General features: G+C 45.3%; 1 protein-coding gene across 5 annotated transcripts in view; it reads right to left on the bottom strand.

Moving 5' to 3' along the window:
* The window catches only part of LOC310907368 (calpain-13-like), a 48,867-nt gene that overhangs the window by 19,601 nt on the left and 9,210 nt on the right, over positions 1-20,056 (bottom strand). For all 5 annotated transcript variants that reach the window (XM_083857541.1, XM_083857538.1, XM_083857542.1 and 2 more), the window contains 8 exons: positions 13,835-13,904; positions 12,850-12,968; positions 9,090-9,223; positions 7,035-7,209; positions 6,051-6,122; positions 4,299-4,384; positions 2,889-2,963; positions 1,274-1,440 (listed from right to left, as the gene is read on the bottom strand). In XM_083857541.1, coding sequence (XP_083713667.1) covers positions 1,274-1,440; positions 2,889-2,963; positions 4,299-4,384; positions 6,051-6,122; positions 7,035-7,209; positions 9,090-9,223; positions 12,850-12,968; positions 13,835-13,904 — 898 coding nt within the window. The remainder of the gene's footprint in view (positions 1-1,273; positions 1,441-2,888; positions 2,964-4,298; positions 4,385-6,050; positions 6,123-7,034; positions 7,210-9,089; positions 9,224-12,849; positions 12,969-13,834; positions 13,905-20,056) is intronic.

The raw sequence follows: 20,056 nt of genomic DNA, 5'->3' as shown, positions 1-20,056 counted from the left end.
ACATTTATCATTTTAGAAATCTCTGGCAAAGTCAGGGAAGTCGTGTGGATTTCTCAACTCCCCCTACATCTGCCTCACCTACATGGCACACTTGCCCAGCAGCAGAAAAGAAGTGGCTCTTAACCAGAGACCTGACCCAGAGACTGAGCTGAAAAGGACTGTGGCTTTGAGATGATAAACACATAGAAAATGACCAAATGGTGCAAAGCTATCCTCTCCTGCTGATGTTTGTGATGGACAGACAGAATGTGGAGCACCAAAGGGAAATAGCTGCTTCTTGGCCAAGGCTTTGGTTAACAGGAAGCATTCCTAATTAAAGAAAAAGGCAATGAGTGCCCAAACTGGGAAAAAAGGACCGAGATGGCAGAAAAGTAGAATTTAAGCCAGATCCCTGTGTTGGGTGGGCTTGGAAGTTATAATGCTTTTACTTGGACAGGGATTTTACTAGAGGCTGTGGGAAAACACAGCTCCAAGGAAAACAGCTCTGTCCACACACTCTCAGTTCAGCCCCTGCATGTCCCTGCTCAGCCCCAGTGACTGTGGTGTGCAGCAGCACAGGAATTGCTTTGTTATCACACCTTGAGACCTGGAGATCAGGTTAGGAGCAGGAGCCTGAAATCTGTAAGCCAAAACCTGTTTGCTGCTAAGTCAAGGAGCATCATTTGAGGAAAAAAGAAGCCTCTTCACTGATCAGATACTACCATCCTAGATTAAAAACACAAAGCCCAAACACTGATGCAGCTGTAAAAAAAATGTGAGATGAGATAAGATAAAAATGTAAAAATATACTACTAGTGATTGGAGCTTACAATGGCAGAAGAGTTCTTGCACAGGGAGTAAAACTACTGGTCTTATCAGCCCAAAGATCTTTTTACCTTAAAAATAGAGCTTTGTGGCACAATTTTTTCATTCCGTATCCATTTAATTTCAGAGCGCTTTTTGCTCTGTAAAATCAACAGCACATTTGCCAGACCAGACTTTCTGATGAGGTCCCCAGTAACACCTACTGCAACTGGCTCAAAGGACATACACAAGCTCATTTTGACTTAAAGAGTCCAGGGTTCCTAAATCACAAGTCTCCTGTTTTAACTCAGCAGCCAGTGCTGTTGCTTTGTTTCTGCCTGTTTAGCTGATAAGTGCTGTAATGGGAAAAGGCAGGCATTAACAACTGGCAATCAATACTTCTGCAATTCAGTGCCCGGAGTGAATGTTTCACTGCAAGCATCAGTGGAGAGGAGGAGACAGCTGGGTGACTGCAGTGAGCATCCCTTACCCCGGGAATAGCGGCTCCTCCTTGTGGGAAGGCCAGGCCTCCACAGGCTGCTGTAGCTGTTCAGGGACCACGTTGTGCAGGGCTCCTCCCCAAAGTCCAGAAACGATGGGGTGTTGTTACATATGTACACCCATGAAAACTGCTCCTGGAAGTTCTCACAAGACATCCTGCAGACAAGGAGGAAGATCTCATCATTCAGTTTAAGACAGAAGAAAACTGTCAACAGGTAAGGGAGGGAATCCTGGTCCTCTACTCAGCCCTGGTGAGGCACATCTGGAGTGCTGTGTCCAGTTCTGGGCTCCTCAGCATGAGAGAGACATGGAGCTGCTGGAGCAGGTCCAGTGGAGGGCTATAAAGCTGATGAAGGGGCAGGAGCATCTCTGTTACAAGGAAAGGCTGAGGGAGCTGGGGCTGTTCAGCCTTGAGAGGGAACCTCATCCGTCTCAGTATCTTAAGGGAGGGTGTCAGAGATTGGGCCAGGCTCTGTTTGGTGGTGCCAGTCAATAGGACAAGATGGAATGGGCACAAACTGGTATACAGGAAGTTCCACCTGAAGATGAGGAAGAATTTCTTTACTGCACAACTGACCACACACTGGAACATGTTTCCCAGAGAGGCTGTGGAGTGTCCCTCACTGGAGTATTCCACAACCATCTTATCACAATCCTGTGCCATGTGTGCTCTGGGATGACCCTGCTTGAGCAGGAGGATGGACCAGATGACCCACAGTGGTCTCTTCCAGCCTGACCCACTCTGTGATTCTGTGAAGACACCAGTTAGGTATCCACTTTCACCCTATGTCTTTAAAAAGGTCTTGCTGAGAGCACTGCAGGCATCTGCAGCTCTGCTGGCTGCTACCTGGCAGAAGAGCTCAGCTCTCAATACATTTTGAGCTGCCTTAACTGCCCCTAATGCCCCAGGGTAAACCACAAGACAAGTTCAGGGGTATCTTGCTGGAGCCCTGCCATCTCCAGCAGGAGATGTCCCTTGCCTTTGTACCTCCACAGTGCTCTGTCCCACATTCATGCTTCACTCAAGCCTCCAGTGTGTGTTTCAGACCCACCTGCTGTTGCCCTGCTTTCCTCAGATCCCCACAGGGCATGTGGGCACTTTCTGAACAATCACTTTTTCTAAGGGACAGCCCACGCATGGCTAAGCTGTATCTGAGAGCAGTCAGAGGCAGTGAAAAACCACAAGCACCTGCAGAGCAGTCAAGTGCACAAGCTCAGTGACCTGCTCAGCCAGTTGTCCCCTTCAAGCATCTGTCAGTCCAAGGTTCAAATCACATGCTTTATGAGGAGAGGCAGTGTGACCAAATGACCAGGTCTCAGAGGGCTGGAGTTATACTTCTCTCACTTTTCATTTTTTTCATCAGCCTGTCACTTAATCTTGGCCAACTCCATTCTTTCAGGTCTTGTTTCCTCTAAAACCACAGAGGCAGGACAATCTCCAATTTACTGTTTGCATGTAGCTAACACAGGGTGCCTTGAGGCACCACCAAGAACAGAGAACTGCCAAAATTACTTTTTTTTTTTTTTTTTTTTTTTTTTTTTTTTTTGTTCCATAATGAAGGCAAATAGAAAAGCCAGTAGACAAAGGATCAATAGGGAAATACCAGAATTCTCCATCATCCTTATTTCTGAGGAGAGCTTCTCTGTATTCAGGATCAACACGGTCCCATTGACGGGAGCTGCAAAAAAGAACAAATCAACAAGATGTGAGGCACAATTTTTTAATCTTTGGCCTATTCCTCTAACCAGCCTGTCAGGTGATGAGGGATCAGGAGGAGTGAATAAACTGCACTGGAAACAGGACTGTGTGTGATACCTTCATAGCCAAGGCCAGCAAATAAAACTCTGTGCCTTTGCTGTGCCTGAGCTGCTCACCCTGGGGTGGGGAATCCTCCCCACTGTGCTGGCCAGCTGTCCTCATGCTGGGGAGGTTAGTGAGGCACCAAGCCACAGCACTCTGAAGCACTGATATTACACTGAGCACATTACCCAGTCAAATATGTTGTTTCCAAGCAGCATGTTCATAATTAAGTGATAACTGTACTTTCTGCAGAGTTTAAGATAAATAAACAGCACATGAATCGATAATTTATTGATCTGTGCAGCTTACCTGTGAACGTGCTACTGACATTTCAATTACACTTAGGATTGTAGTTCACCCTTCCAGAAGGATGGGAGGATGCTGCCTGAGCAGAGAGCTGTTATCCCAGCCTTAGACATGTCTACACAACCCACCAACCCTTCCAGATGCATCACTCCAACCTGACATTTCTCAGTAGAGTGCTTGTGTGTGGTACTAGCAACAGGAAGGGGTGGGATGGTATTAAATAACCTAAGAGTGGCCCCAGAACATCTCTCTAATCATGGAAACACTGATGCAATTCCAAAAGAAAAACTAAGATCTATTTATTTGCAAGACGCTGTTGTAGTCTGTATCATTCCTTTCTTTAGGAAAGAGATGTTAGATTATCCACACAGGCAGCAAAGTGCTCCTTTCATCCCCAAAGCTGCCTGAAGGATCCAAAAGATTAGTTCAAGCCATCCCCTGGCACTTTGCCTTTGGGATAACCAAGGACCATTTCTGTCCCTCTGTGTTCAATAGACTCCATGGTCTCGTTTAACCATCCTCTTCCCGGAGTCAGACTTATGGGAGCAGAAGAAAGAGGAGGAAGGTGGACATGTGATTGCTGCAGGAGAATTCCATAGAAGCAGCCGGCCAGCATCTAAGGACGTGGTCAGAGATTACTCCAGAAAATAAGAACTCCTTCATCCATGACTTATGTAGAATTATGCACTGGGTAAAAATGCATACACACCGACAAGAAGGGACACCTGAGCCTTGCTAGGCTGCATTAGTTTTCCCTGGAATGGATTTCTGCGAGCAGCTGCTATGCAGATGGAAATAATGCTTACAATTAACTGATTTGGAAATATCTGTTTTGTTAAAATGGGTGCAGGGCTGAAGTTCTTATAAAAGATTGATTCCCTATGACATTAAAGTTTTAAGACCCTACTCATCACTCCAGGGCCCCTTCCACTCCCCATGGCCCCATGGATTCCAGATCCTGATGATATGTTTCCAGCCATTCTTGTAGGGGATCTGTAAAGAGGAAAGAAAAACAAACTCAGTCACAGCTTTTCATGATTGGGATATTCAGTGAAGAGAAGGGTAATAAAATGGAACTTCCTCTACACCTTAGAGACCAGATTTAACCTCTGATCTCATTTTCCCAGCAGCAAAAAATTGGTGCCTTCTGCTACATTGCAAAGGAATGATGTGTGAAAGAAAACTGCACCCATTTTGCTTTCCTGAGGACAATGAATAGCTGACACAGAGAGAAGCAGCAGCATTCCTGTCACACTGCATGAATTCAACAGCCTTGGGAAATTCCAGTGCCTAATTCTGCACATCTGATGCCGTGAGTCAGCAAAGGCAGAGACTTTGAGGAACGAGGTCACCAGACTGCCTGGAGTGAAAGCCAACAGTCAGCACAGAGAGCTGATGATAAACAGAATCTGTGGGTCTGTGTCTACAATGCTGTGGTTTGCGACAGCTGAGGTTTCTGGTGCTTTCCTCCTTTTGCTGCCACTGATTTAAACCAGAAGCAATTAACTTTTGCCAGTGAAGCCAAAATGGTGGAAGTGGACCAACCAGTGGAAGCAAACTTTTGTTTTCTGGCTCTCCTTATGCACACAGGCAGTGTTGGAAACAATACCATGGCAGCCTCTTCCCAGGCAAAGGCCCAGCCTTTAATCACTTCCCCTCAGGACAATGCCTTGGATATCTTGGCACTTCTTTAAACTTCTCTGCACACACCAGGAGCAGCAGGAGGCTGGAACACCCTGCTTCTCCTCCAACAGAACTGGGGAGCCTTCTGCCCCTGCCCTGCAAAGAGACAGCTGGAGCCTTCTCTGGAGCTTAGTAATCCCCATCTTTCCATTTTGTAGCCCCTTGGCTACAAGCAGGAGTTGTCCAAGAAGCAGCACACTGGCTGTGATGACAGCACCAAGCATGCCATGGCACGAGGGGACATCAGCCAAAGCCAAGCTCATAGAGAAAACCAACAGAGAGAGAGTGATAAGGGAGAAAATAGCTTAGGGAAAGCAACATCCCCTTTCCAAAGTGTTTCATGTTCCAAGACTCAAATGTTTTGTAGCTATCTTGCTTGACAGCACTGCTATTGTTTGGTTTCCTTCTTCACTGTTAACTCTCCCTGTGTGCACTACAGCTTACTGGGCTAAGCCATGTTCTGACTTCTGGCTGTAAAAAATCCTTAATTTCTTTTGATCCATGTGATAAATTGGTTCTCAGATCATCAATATTAATATTCAGCCAGGAGCAGTTCTGCATGAGTACAACAGCTTTAAAAGATGGAGAAATGCTGTTCTTGAACCAGTGATTTACTTTTCACTCTGATTTTTGGCAGCTTGTGATTGAGCTGAACAAATGTAGATTTGCATCATATGACAAATCCCACAATTTCAGTTAGTGCTTCTACTTGCATTTGAAACACAAAAGCACATTTTTAAGAGTCAGCATGGAATGAAAATCTCCAGAATGTTGTATTTGCTGCTGAAGTGTTCCAAAACAAAAGTAAATTTAAGTTGAATTTTCCATTAGAAAACAATATGGATTCGGATATCCTCCCTCTTTTTGTTGTGCCAGAGTCCTAATTCAAATGACTCTGACTGGAACAGCAGTGCAACTGCCCTGCAGTGAATTGTCAGTACAAGATCTCCAGGCAGGAACAAGTCCCTGATCTTACCTTCACAGCTCCTGTGATGGTGTAGGCATGACCCTGTACAATCCCATTCCTCAGCACTATGTTTCTCGTTGACTGCAGAGGAGAGAAAGCACAGCTTTTACCTTCTGCCACACTGTAAAGACACAGCCACCAGCTCCCAGAACTGCCATTTGCCATAGCACTAAACAAAGGCTCAGGTCTGACCACAGCAGTATCTCATATACTGAGATACTCCACAGGAATGTGACTCTTGTTCCCACTGCAGCCATAAGCAAGCCAGGAAATTTTACAAAGCTACAGATCTACACTTCTTTCCAAGTTCTTCCATGGTCCAGAGCTGCTGCAACAGCAGAATGACCCGGACTGGGTGACTTGCAGTCAGAGTGGGGGACTGCAGATTTTCCCTGCCACTCACAGCCAGGTCAGCCACCTGAGCTGAGGGAATTGTCCTTGGCTTGTTTGCAGCAGCCAGGCTTCCTGTCCTGAGGAAGCAAGGCACCACAGGAGCAATGTCACACACTTTGCAGTCACATGTCACATGCTGCAAAGAAAGCCTTGGAGACATTTTATCAAAGGTACTTGCTGAGTATCACAAAACCTTTTGCAACTTCCCAGCATTAATACCAATAAGCCTCCAAGCCACAATGAGATAATTGCATCCTCTTACAGAAGAGAGGTGTGTTTGGCCTTGCCACAGTTGACCACAAAGTTATGAGGCTGAAATCAGGCCTGCTGCAATTGGACACCACTCTATTGCAGTGGAATTGGCCAGGAGAGAAGCTGCAGCCCCCTCTCCAACAGCCCAATCCATCTACATCTGCCCAAATGCCTTTAGAGTCCTTACCAAATAATCTCATCTACTTTCTGCTGCCAAGATCCCTTCGGGCGTCCATAAACTGTAACTATTTTATAGAGTGATTATGGACTTCCTTTTCCCCTCCAAAGAGCAACCTTTGTACAAACACAGTAAACCAAGAGAGGCATGTGACAGGTGCTCTGACTCACCTGGCCTGAGGTGCTGCACCCCATGAGGCACCGAGATTTGTCAGCTGCTTTCAGGATCTCCTCCAGATCACGAGGGGGATCCTTCAATGAAAACTGCACTTGGACTCCACCTGTGAAGTCTACTAAAGCATCTGAAAGGTAGCCTCCATTCAAGTTCTGGTAGGAGCCCTGCAGTCTATGGAAAAATTTAAAAATATATTAAAAAAAAAAAAAGAGAGAGAAAGAGAAGCTAATTAGTCCTTACACTGTGTTTTCATAAACAATGCACAATGCTTGCTTTAAAAATGAGCGTGTGCATTGAGGTGGTGAGCACAGGGGAGCCCAGGGTGTGCAGACATTGTGGCCAGGTAATGAAAGGAAACGTGATTGAAATACTTGGCCAGGCACAAGACATGCCTTGTGGAAGGAACGAGACAAAGGGGGAGTTTTCTCTATGTATTCATCCCCATCTGAGGCAGCTGTCCAGAGCCATTTACAGACAGTGGAAAATAATAAGTGCATTTCATGCCAACACAGGCATTTTAGGGAGATGAGCCGCATCTCATCTTGAAGCATCCAGTTCCTTTTTTCTGAGCAGGAAAGGGAGCCAAGGGTGACCAGTTCAAATGGATGTTTCAAGTCAAATGGAGCTGAACTGTTAGTTTCTTCATCGTACTTATACAGGACTCTTCACAAAAAATGGCCAGTATTCCTTTTGCAAATGAGAAAAAGGAAAAAAGAGGTGAAGGTATATACCCATGCTTCCAGGACAAGTCAGAAATGAGTTCTCAGCACTGTTCTCAGTTCACTCTGCTAGAGTGCAATAATAGGATAATAATTTAATATTGCCAACACAGTCCTTGTTGTTTTTATCGTGTGGTTTTTATTGAGACAGCAAATAAGCTGGAACATGCTGTACTTAGAGCAGGTAGAGCATGCTGTTAAACCCCACCATACACACTGTATTTAATGAATGTAATCAAATGAAGTCTGCAGCTAATTGTATTTTGAAGAGTTGTCCTTGTCCTACACTGATGAAAAGAATTTGTCTTGGGCACCGGGGAATAACTTCTCAAATGGGAATCTCATAAACAGCATTGCTTGCAACTTTAATTTAATAGAGGTTTGGTATGCATTGTAATTAAAATCTTATGCAGCAAATTGATACTGAATCCTGAGTCAACTTTTCTGAGATATCTCAGGGCAAAATGCATCCTCTTCCTGAGTTGCTCTCACGCTACTTTAACATTTGCTTATTCCTGACCAAATCTGCCAAAATTTTTATCACTTTTCTTCATCTCCTGTTCACTGCATTGGAAATGTTACACCAGCTTCAGTTACCAAGTTCCAGCCCTTCATACCACCCCTAACACAGGACTTTTTCTTCAGCACTTTTAATAATGGAAAATGGGTAAATGCTAAGGGAACACAATCTGATCCCTTCCCTCTCCAGAGGATTTTTAAAAATTGTTCTCTCTTTATTAGGCATTATTTACCCTGCATACTCTGGGGACCTCAGCTAAGAGTCAGAGCTCTCTGTGAAGTGAGAGCTGAGCAGAGAATCCTAGGAGCATGTGTGTTGTGTCTGGGCAAGTTCTTCAGTCATGCTTCCTCTCATTGCCTGCTACAAATATCCACATGATCTCTGATTAATGACTGTAAACACAGGTAATCCTCCGTGCTTAGACTCTGCAGTTTTAAACAGAGGACAACATAGAAAGTAAAACAAAGACAGAAAAGTTTGCCTGAAATCAGGAGGACATTCCAGCCCCTTTTGCGTCACCAACAATTGTCCTGCTCATTTTGCTTCTCAGGCATTAATATCCCAGAGTTGAACTGGACAGATTTAGGGCTGGCTACCTTTAGGGCTGGGTAGAGTTAGGTCTAACCCAAGGCCAACATCTCCAGTTTATGTTGGCCCTGTTTGCTGCAGCCACGGTTCCTTGCATAAGCACAGTACCACACAGGCAGCTGCCAGCCTGAACTCCTTCCTGTGTGCTTTGCACAAGGCAGAGGGTGAAACCACCCACAGAAAGCATTCATCACTGGGTAGAAGAACAGACCAGGTATATTTACTTGGCATATGCTTTTTCCAGCAAGGATGGCCAGAATTCATTCGATGTTCGGGGCTGTACAAACAGGTATCTTCCATTTAGGAATGGCAGCCGGTCATCTATCACTACATCCACCCATTCTCCATATTGCCAGAACTGGAAATAAATAGAATGAAAATAAAATAATGAGCCTCTTTTAAGCACCGATGGCCATGCCAAGAAAAAGCCTTCTGAACTAGCACAAGAATTAATCTAAAGCATGGATATGTGCAAGTGCCTCAGGCTAATGGTCCCCATTACTAAACAAGCTACCAATTGGCTGGATTTCCCAGTAGCAGGGAAAGTCCTTGGGGATTATAGCTAGTCCTGCAATCAGTGAGAGGAAAGGCTCAACATGGGGAATATGCTCATATGTTTGGGCAGTAGAAAGATTTAAAGAAGATAAAGAACAATCACACAGGTGGATTCCATGAGCCTCACTCTTCAGCCACACTTGGATTTTCCCACACAGCTCTTGGCCAGAGAGCCTCTGTCAAGATCCAGCCTCTAAATTTTCTTTCTTCTGTGTTTCAATTAAGACTCTGACACACTGTCATGGACAGAGACTGTGTAGTGACTAAAGACTGTTTTGAGGTGTTATCCATCTCCTTGATGGATGAGAAGGACACAGGCAGTCTCTCCAGCATGTGGACAGAGCAGGTGTTTCTCCAGCTGATCCAACTAATGAAAGTTTTCAAGGGAGAAGACAGGAATAGAGATCTGCGGGGATGAACTAAAGGAGTCATTTCCAGAGTCATTAGCAGATTAATGTAGCTTAGCATGATTCGAAATCATAAGAGGCCAAGCTCTTATTTGCAGTAATGCTAAGGACTCTAGTGGAAGTATGCCAGCAATAGATTTAGTCTAGCATGATTTTATTTCAACAGCTTCGGTCAATGAAAAACCCCAAAATGAGCTGTTCTGCTAGAAAAACACAAGACCAGATCTGCCCAGCAGCAAAGCAGCTTACAGACTGCTCAGCTGAAAGCAGGTCTGATCCTACTTACATTCTGCCTCACTCAGGCCTCTCCCTTCCTAGGTTAGTGGTGGCACCTCTAACTTGAGCTCCAGGAGACATCTGAGGCTTCTGCTTGATTTTGCCAGGGAGGAGCTTGAGGAAAAGCCTTCCACTGGCTGTCCTCTGCCCAAAGGAGAGACAGGCAAAAGGACTGTCCAAAATCAGCTGTCCTTTCAGTCACCTCAGGAGCCCTTCTGTCACCAGCCAACACCTAGGAGCAGGTCTGTATGGAGAAAAGGTGTGACATCCAGCCACACCTCCCCATGGTGCTTCATGGGCAAACACAACAGGAAATGAGGAGAACATACAGAACTCACTGTGGGGATTACTGCAGTCCAAACCCACTGAGTGACGTCTTCCCAAAAGTCAAGTTCCTTGGCCATGTTTGGTAGGGAGCTCAAGCTTGGAGGCCATCTGAATGCAGCACTGTGTCTTTGTTCAACTGGATAAAGACAGCTGCTTTGTCCTGACTGTCACAGATCATTTTAGCTAGCTCTGGAAGTACAAGAGTGAAGGAAGAGAAGCAGGAGAAACATTCTCCTGCTTTCAGAGAGGATCACTTTTTTGGCTTGGGTCTGGCTTAATGAAATTTTTTTATATCCTTTTATGGGATTTAAGTACTGCAGCTGAGAATTTGGTAGTAAATAAAACCAAGAATTGCTATTTAGGCAAGATGCAAAGAGGGAAGTTCTTAGCTTCTATATTTATGATAAGCCTTTTAAATCAGGACTTTATTTTCCTGGGCTTAAGAGAAGGAAAAAGAAATGAACAGTCTCAAGATGACAACAACACATTTAAGGTCCTGATGGTCAAAGGGAGAATGCTGTGTGGTTTTTTTGTCTCCTTTTTTTCCTTCCCAGACAAAGATCTTAGAAAAATCCAGTTCAAGAATCGAGTAAGCTGAAAAATTCCATGTCTATCAATTATCAACTAACACCAACCTTTTGTATGGTGTTAAAAAGACTTTCCTGAAACTGAGGTCTTGACCATTTATGGTCTTAAAAGATTTCATCCGTTTCTATGTGAGAGCAGGGACATTAACACCCAGGGCAGATCCCTCCAGCTGTGGGTTGATGGACATTGCAATAACCCCCTGTAATCCCCTGGAGAATACTTCTGGTTTTGTCCCAAGCTGAAGTGCTGCTCCTCACTGTCACAAGGAGTGACATGCTCTGCCTCATAGACACCACTGTTTCTATGGCAGAGAAAGGGATTCCTCTACAAACATGGGACTAACTTAATCCCTGGGGAAATAACATTACTGTAATTATTCCCTAGATAAAAACATTGCACATCTTAACTACAGCTGATGAAGTGCTTAACACCCTTGACTCTTGCAGCTGAACAGCTCGTGCTGTACAGGAACACCGGAGCAGCCCTTTGTATTCCTGAGGCAACATCCTCCAGCTCCAAAATGGTGGAAAAAAGTTATAAGCTCAAATTTTTATATTAGCATATGATATGCCTTGTTTGTGATCCTTCACTGAACTGAGGACTGGTGGCTTAGCCTGTGGATGGCAGTAAAATATCTTTGATGGAATAATTGAAAGGCATTGCAGAGAAGCATTTCCATTCAGAGGAGCTTTCTCAGGGGTTTATTGCTCAAGGAAAGCCAGAAACAGTTGCATTGATTTGCAGATGAGATGACAGGGAAAACATTTTCAAATACTGTAAGGTATTTATACTGCTTAAGATTTAAGGATTGCACCTAACTAATCTTTTCAAAGCTCCCATGAAAGACAATCTAGCTTGCATCCTTTTAATGTGTTTTAAGCAGACTGGTGTCCCTTCAGCTGGTTTATCTCATACACTGTGGCAGCGTATGCTGGAAATGGGCCAAGATAGAAACATCTGGTATTCTAAGGAGCAAAGGAACAGAGCAAAATTTAGACTGGCCACAAAGTAATCCTCCTGGTGCTGCTCCACAAGAGCCAAGGAGGTCAAAGAAGTCTCGTTGCCAGAGCTCTTTGGTGCTGAACTGCATAAAACAAAAGAGATTTGTGAAATAAGGGGGATGAGGAATGGCTGAGTTTATCCTGATTTTCTCTACATCCAGTTTAGCTTCTGGAGTTTAATGGTGCTGCAAGCTCTTCTAATCCCACCAGATATTTGTTTGACTCAGATACAAGCAAGTAGAGCCTGCCAGTTGCTACCCGAGTCACCCCCCTGGGAGATTCAGACAATTTTAGGAGTTGGTAGAAAGTGAGATTTACTAAAAAGCCTTGTTCCTCTCTCTGAAACAAATCTCTTTTCAAAATATCAAAAGCCTGCTCCTCTGATCTGTCTCCAAGGATTTGTAATTTCCAACCATTTCAAAAAGCTAAAAGGGCAAGGTGAAGTGGGGAAACAGAAAATGAGCCCAAATAGATAGTGCAGGTGAGATGACAGCCATAACAGACTGCCCAAATCAAAGCAGCCACCAGAATGCCATCTAAAACATATATGTACACAAATCTATCTGAACAGCTGGTACTGCTGCCTTTGCAGTCATAACTTTCAGAAAAGGGCATCAAATTCCCTGAAGTGCAATTGCACCACCTGGAACACAAAGAATCATTAAAAAATTCATGATTTTCTGCAAAGTTCCAAACTGGGAATCAGCATTGAAGAATGAAAGCATTCAAGGATGTTGAGATGTGGGGCTGCATGTGGGGTTGCAGTTTGGACCCCTTTGCAATCCCACCAGCCAAGCTCAAGAGGTACCAAGACCACAGGGAATACATACCCGGAAATGAAAAATCCCAGCATAATCGTCCTGGAATCCTTGGTCCTTTGGTAAAACATTTTCCAAAAAGTGTTTTCGCAGTGTCAGGGAGCCCAGGGCAGCCAGCATCCAGCAGTCACCTCAGGGGAGGGAAGAATCCAATGCATTCAGTCATTTACTTGCTGTTCTGGATCACAGCTGACTCTTTAGAAAGAGAATGGGCTGCAACATCTAAGAACCACTTTGTTAAAAGCAACCAACATTCTTCTGTCTCCTTTCCCCCCCACCAAAATGCTGAAGCACTGCCCAGGATTCATCAGCAATGTCCACTGGGAGCCCTGCTGTCACCCAGCCACCCTTTTCTACTTTCAGGCTGCTCCTATCTTTTGCAGTCACATTGAGACTTGAGTCCAGAATACTCTTTAGGAAACCTTCAACTTCTCAGTGGAGTGGGAAATGGAAAAGCATTTCTTTCTACATGGGAGCAGAGCTGCTCCCAAAGACAAGCATGGTCAAGGAGTACAAGAAGGAACTGACACGGTGCAGATACATACTCCAATACTGGGTAAGTATTGGAGGAGTTGAATAGAAATATCCACAGGAAAGAAAACACTGACAGTCAAATGAAGACATTTAGGATGGAAAGAAAATTCAGTCCTACACTTGTTGGAGCCTACTTACCCACTAACACTTAATTGTGTTTGACCCTTCTTCTTGAAGCTTATGCCTCATCTCAGCTGGATCCCCATTTCTAAGCTTGGCCTTACAGAGACAGAAGGCAGATTCCAGACAAAAGTAACAAAGGTTTGAGCAGCTGCATTTGGGAATCCTGTTAAATATCTGCAATAGGTTGTGTGGGGACTTGTGCCAGTCTAGATTGAGCTGCACTGATTTTTACTGCAGCTACCATGGTTCACATCTTCCCACCAAGCATTTGGAACATAGCAAAGCAATCACAAGTTATTTCTTTGTGCAGATCTCTTCCAAACCAAGAGTATCACCTTACCTATTTCTCCTTGCATGATATCAAATCTGCTAACTCCATCCATGATCAAACGAGGATTTCTCTGAATTTCCTGGAGGAAAGAAAATGCAAAGAAGAGTGAGTACCTGTTGGAGTCCAGGGCATCCCTCTGGGTGCCCTGGGAAGTCACAGACCTCGGTAGAGAGGCCTGAGACCCAAAAACGAGGGTCTGGGGTCTGTGCAGGGGGGTTTGCCTGGCCCAGAGCCCAGGAGGACACAGTCTTTGATTTTGGTCCATGTGAAAAACATCCAACACAGAGAGGAATTTACAAGTCACAGATGTGTAACAGAGAGTAGTGTAGGTTATCACCAGGTAGAAGATTTTGTAGTTTTGGATTTTTAGAATGTAGATGCAAAGAGACAAGATGGTGGTTTTAGGGCAGTGCCCTGGGTTCTTCTTCTTCTCCCTTGGCATCCATCTTCTGTAGTGACGTGGGCACAAAATAGTTTCAGTGGGTTGGATCAAAGTAGACATGACCCTGTTAGTATAGGTGATAGACATTGGCACAGAATTGTAAACAATGGGTACGTAGTTATCTGTATAAGAGGTAGCGACCTCCCATCACGGGGGGAGTCACTTGTGTCCAGGATGCTGTGAACACCGTGGCCGGACACTGAAAATTGTAAGATAAGAACTAATAAACAACACGAGAAACCAAGAAAACCAAGACCTTGAGACTCCCTTCATTCTTGCACCACACTGAGCTCAGCACAGAACACAGAGATACAGAGTCAGACAGCAGACCCTGAATCCTGCAGAGGTCAAGAGGGAAAATCACTCCTCTGAGCCCACACGAACCACCAGCCTTGGAATCTCGGGTGAGAAACAACCGATTAAACCTGAGAAGTACCCAGCCTTTGCCAGCAGTGCGTTCCTGCCCCTTAAGACCTTGCCTACCTTTTCTACATCTGAAAAATGCTTTTCTTGAGCCCTGTTTTGCTGCCTGCCACCAACAAAACCAGAGGAGATACTCAGTCATATTTTCTTTAATCTGCTCAGATATTCCTAGGGATGAAGACTTGGGGGTGGGTACTCCCTGAGTTTTCATTTGGGTTTTTCTAATGCTACTGACACCTTTCAGAGAGAGCTCTGAGTTTGGCTGTGAAATCATGCAGTTTCCTGGGGCACAGCAGGGCAGAGACACACAAGTCTCCAAGCAAAGTGGAACGGGGTCTATATTTTAGCTCAGCAGTGGGTCTGGGAACACTGTACACTCTGAGCCTTTTGTGTTTCCATTCAGGTCTAATACAGGTCAGCCTGGGCTGCTTTTCTTCACTCTGGTGAGGAAGATATAGAAAGAGAGCTTAATCTCTGTTTGCAAAATCCCATAGGCCTGTCTGACATTTTTGATTCAGAGAGAATTTTCCTTGAGAGTCTTGCTTGGGCAGTGAAGGGGAAGCACTTCAGAGCTTGGCTTTGCACACAGAAATGTGAGCCATTCTCCCAGCTGTGTCTGCTACTGGCCTGGGATATCTGAGTGCTCAGGAAGGAGCAGCCTCAGTATCCCCCATGAGTAACCCTTGGCACTCTCCATCACAGTAAGGCTCTGTTTTGAAAGAGCAATCAGCCTGAAATAGGCAAGTCATCACACATGTAAGAAAACAAAGAGATAAAAGGAAGAAAAAAAAGTCCTGGTAAGAAAAATAATACAGCAGCCCTTCCCTGAACAGGCCTTGGCATTCCTTCTCCCCAGCTGATCTGACAGGGCTGCACAAAAATGAGACCAGCTCACAATGTGATTCATGACTTGCACAGTTGCGTGAGCTCAGCATTAGCAAATGCTGTCAGCTTCCTGAAATGGCTCCACAGTGATCAAACCCCTCTAAAAAGTTTCCCTGTCAGGAAAAGATGCAATGCAACGTCACTGCTCCAGGCTGGTGGGCAGATCATGCTCCCATAGCGCTGCTGACGTGGGGGCAAGCAGCCTCAGCAGGCAAATTCCTTGAGGAATGCTTTCCTACAGCCATCCCCACCTACCCCAAGACTTTGGGGATTTGCAGCAAGAGATTTACCTATGGCACGGGAGCAGGTCTAAGATGTGTGGCCACCAGCAGCAGTGGTGGACCACTGAATAAGGAAGAAGCAGCATTGAGCCCTTCTCCCTTCTCCTCTACATTCATCCCAGCTTTATCTCCTCCCTACCTCCATTTCCCAGAGAAGTTTGTGCCCCTGACCTGTGTGAACTCAAAACTTTCCACAAGCAGGACAGATTAAGCTACATGGCAAGGCTTTGAACTTGCCCGTGCTCTTGTGCATGTCTGACTTGCTAGCAGTCATCCCAGAAAACAAACAGCATAAAGGAATGGGTATTTTTGTTTCCCCCGCATCGTTTTTGGGGGCTTTGAAGTCTGAGTTGCCAGAAGAAGGGTGACTGGGCTACAGTGCACAACTGCTACCAGAAGCATGAGCCTGAAACTAATGGGAAGGCAGCTGTGTCTTTATGGGATCCCCAAGGAAAGGGCTGATGCTCTGCTGCATGCCAGGATGCTAAAGCTCATAAATGCTCTGTGGATCCTGCTGGCCTATTGTGGGGACTGGCTCAAAAGTCAGCCCATTAGATGCATCACCAAATATTCTATTGCCCACCAAGGTGTTGGACTCCCCAGTGAGCAAAAGGGGATGAGCTGAGTCATTAAGCAGGTTCCTTGCTGAGAGGAACTAGTAATTTAGTCTAAAACCAGAAAAGACAAAATCTGAAGTCAGCCTCAGCCAACACGCCTTGACTATGCGCAGACATCTCTGTGGCTGTCAGAGGGAACACTCCAATGCTGTATTCCCCACCACCCACAGCTCACAGAGCTCTGCTTCCAGGAGTCTGCACTCCCCACAGACTCCAGGGCAATATCTGAGACACAATACAGAGCGTGTTGTTTCCACTAGCCAGGGGAAGGGGCTGCTCAGCAGCTCTCTGAACCCACAGAGGGCTTCTGACAGAGCACAGAGAGGTCATGATTGTGATGGGTGCAGTGCTCTGGAAATCTGGACCTTTTTAACTGGGAGGAAAAGAAGTCCCCAATTAGCTCCTCTTCCTTCAAAGGCAAGAATACAGCAGTCATAAAACACCATATTGTCCACTACTGCAAAGCACAGCTAAACATGTAATTACCACTACACAAAATGTGCAAGCCTCACTATTTCCTGCTGCTTGAATTGCATGACAAAGAGAGAAACCACAGCTTTAACTATGAGTCTCTCCAGAAGCAGTGTCCTGTTTGACTAAGAAATGATGAGGCTTTGTGGCATTTGCACCGAGACTTTTCAGTTTTAGCTGGAGGGGGAAAGAAGAGAGAGCTCAGGGAGGCACGTGGTCTCTTCTCAGAGTATCTATGAGCCCGGCAGTGAAGGCAACCATATGGGCTGCAAGTCAAGCACTCTGCCTGAACTCATCCCCCCAGGACAAAGCTCTCATCACTCACTTTCCCTGCCCCACTGAAGTCTTCATTATGTATTCAAAAGGAAAGAGAAGTTCAAGTTCAAACCAGTTCATCCTCTAGAGTATGGTCTTACCACAGAAGTACTGTTCATCTAAAGAGCAAGACAGAGAATTAATCTGAGAGGTGGAAGAAAAGTGTCCTGTACATACATTTGTCTTTAAATCTTTTTGTATAATTGCTTGAAATTTTTTAGGAAGGAACACGTCCCCAGAAGGAGCTGGAGGTGAGTAGTGTAGATGGAGACCACATGCAGACATGCAAAGGACACAGTCAAACAGTTTTGTGAAAAACTGGAAGCCTGAGGTGGGATTTCCTAGGCAGTGTAAGCCTGTCTGGCTGCAGGCTGCTCTAGTTGGGCTCTGGCCACTTTCCCACACATCTCCCCACTGGCCCAGCATGATCCTGAGTGCAGGCACAAGGCCACTGAGGGTTAAGAGGCTGGAGCTGACTGTTTGCAGAGCCACTTCCTGGTCAGTTCACCTTAACCCTAAAACAAAATCCCAGCCCTGTTTCTGTTCCCACCACAGGTCCACATCCTTCCCTTCAACCACACTTGTGTTGCTCTCCTCTGCTGCAGCTCCACCATCCTTACACGTCCTGCCATCATGAGTCATTGTGCTCCCTGTTCAACTCACACAAACTATGACAAATAAAAAGGCTGCTATTTATTGAAAGCCAAACTGTGCTCAGCTGGACAAATGTTAATTCAGCAGCACTGCTGTGCCTGTAATAGTGTTGCCGTGGATTAAGAAATAAACACGGTACTCCAGTTCCCTGGGCTGAAGGCACTGCCCAGCAGAGTGCTGAGAAAGGGTCAGTCACACCACTCTCATACATCCCATAACCACAGGAAACCTCCACAGAAGTAAGACAGCTGGGATAATGAGGGAGGGCAGAACAAAGGACAAAGTTAATGGAAGGTCTGGAGCACAAGTCTTAGGAGAAGTGGATGAGGGAGCTGAGGGGTTTTTTAGCCTGAAGAAAAGGAGACTCAGGGAGATGACTCTCTACATCTTCCTGAAAAGAGATGGTAGCCAGGTAAGAGCTACAGAGTCTCTTCTCCCAGGTAACAAGTGACAGAACAAGAGGAGATGGCTTCAGGTTGTGCCAGGGCAGGTTTATGTAGGATATTTGGAAAAACTCATTCACTGAAAGGGTGGCCAAGCATTGGAACAGGCTAGGGTTCCTATTACCACAGAGGTGGTAGAGTCACCTCCCTGGAGGTATTTAAAAGACATGTAGATGTGGTACTGGGGGACATGGTGGCTTGGCAGTGCTGAGCTGTACTCTAAGATTTTAAAGGTCTTTTCCAACCCACACAATATAAGGTATGCTGGGCCACACCAGATCTGACGTGCAATGACTTTACGCCAACAGATTGGAGAGGGAGAGGATAACTGAGCAAGCCAAAATTAATAGGAAAAATCAGACTACTCTCAAGGGGTTTGCTTGCACTGACAGAACTCAATTCCCTGCTTTACAGCAGAATAGCTCAATTCTTAATTGCCTGATTTCAATACAAATGCATTGGTTGCTTAGAAAACCCATGCTCTGCTCCAGTTCTCTTTTGCATAGGAAAAATTAGTTCACCAGACTCCACACAGGTGTGGAGCCCACAAATGTGAAGGCTAGGTCCTGCTGGAGGATGAAATGATGTCAACAACCAGACAAAAACAGAAACCAGCTCGGATTTTACCTGAAACCTGTTTGCTTTGTGTGGCTCATTGCTAAAACAAAGGAGGCAAAGGAGGTGGACAAGGGAAGTAGTCCTGTGTACCTGGAGCCTTTAAGAGGCAGCTTCCTTAGAGGTCTTGGAACCTTCCCCTGGGATTATACAGTAAATCTGTCTACGGTGTTACCAACTACCCTCCAGCCAACACAGCCATATAATCCTGCCTAAGACTGCCCAGCCTGAGAAACAGGGAAGGAGGGCAGTCAGCAGACCATCACAGCAGCACTGCTTTCCAATCCAGCTAGGATGCACAAATTCCCCCTCACAATCAGCTCTCCCCAAAGATCTGTGGAGTTGGGAAATACTATGCAAATAGATATTTTCCACCTTTCAGAAGGACAGATGTAATAGCTGGTGATACACTGCAGCTTCCCTGGCCCACAGGGATGAACTCTGAGTCGAGGTCAGGCACAATCAGCTGAGTAGGCAAGGGCTGAGACAATGGGGAGATGCTGCTCCCGTTCAATTACACTGATTGCGTGCGCACGCTCAGAAAGAACAAGGAGAATTGATTTTGATTTTCATCACGGAGAAACTCTGAACAGGATCCAAGAGCTGCCTGGCCCCTGGGAAAGACTGAAGCTGTGAACTCCACCACAAACAGCTGGCAAGCAGCTTTGGCTCATGCCAGGGACTGGCCCCAAAGTGACAGACCTGCAGGACACCACCATCCCTTGCTGCCACACATTTCCTGTAACTTTCCTCATCAAAGCAGCTTGTGTGACAACCTGCATCTCTTTTGCCTCTTTTTGGTTTTGGTAGGTTTTTCTTCATTTTCCTCCTCTTCTATTAGAGACAAGTTTTTGGGTTAACTTCAAATTATTGTCTAAATTCTTGCCTGAATGAAGTCTGGTTTTTAGTCCCCTCAAGCTACAGACAGGCCAAGGCTGATGCAATAGGAAATCCAGCTCAGCTAATCCGTCTAGAGAGATGCTAACTTCAAAATTATTTTTTTAAATGGTCCATTTTTTAAAGTCAGTTACTGGATTCAAAATTCCTTAATGCTGATGCTAATTCTTGGAAATTTCTGGGAAATA

Source organism: Zosterops lateralis (assembly GCF_965231275.1).
Source record: "Zosterops lateralis genome assembly, chromosome: 3".
In the NCBI taxonomy this organism is placed as follows: Eukaryota; Metazoa; Chordata; class Aves; order Passeriformes; family Zosteropidae; genus Zosterops; species Zosterops lateralis.
This window is presented reverse-complemented; position numbering and strand designations above follow the sequence as displayed.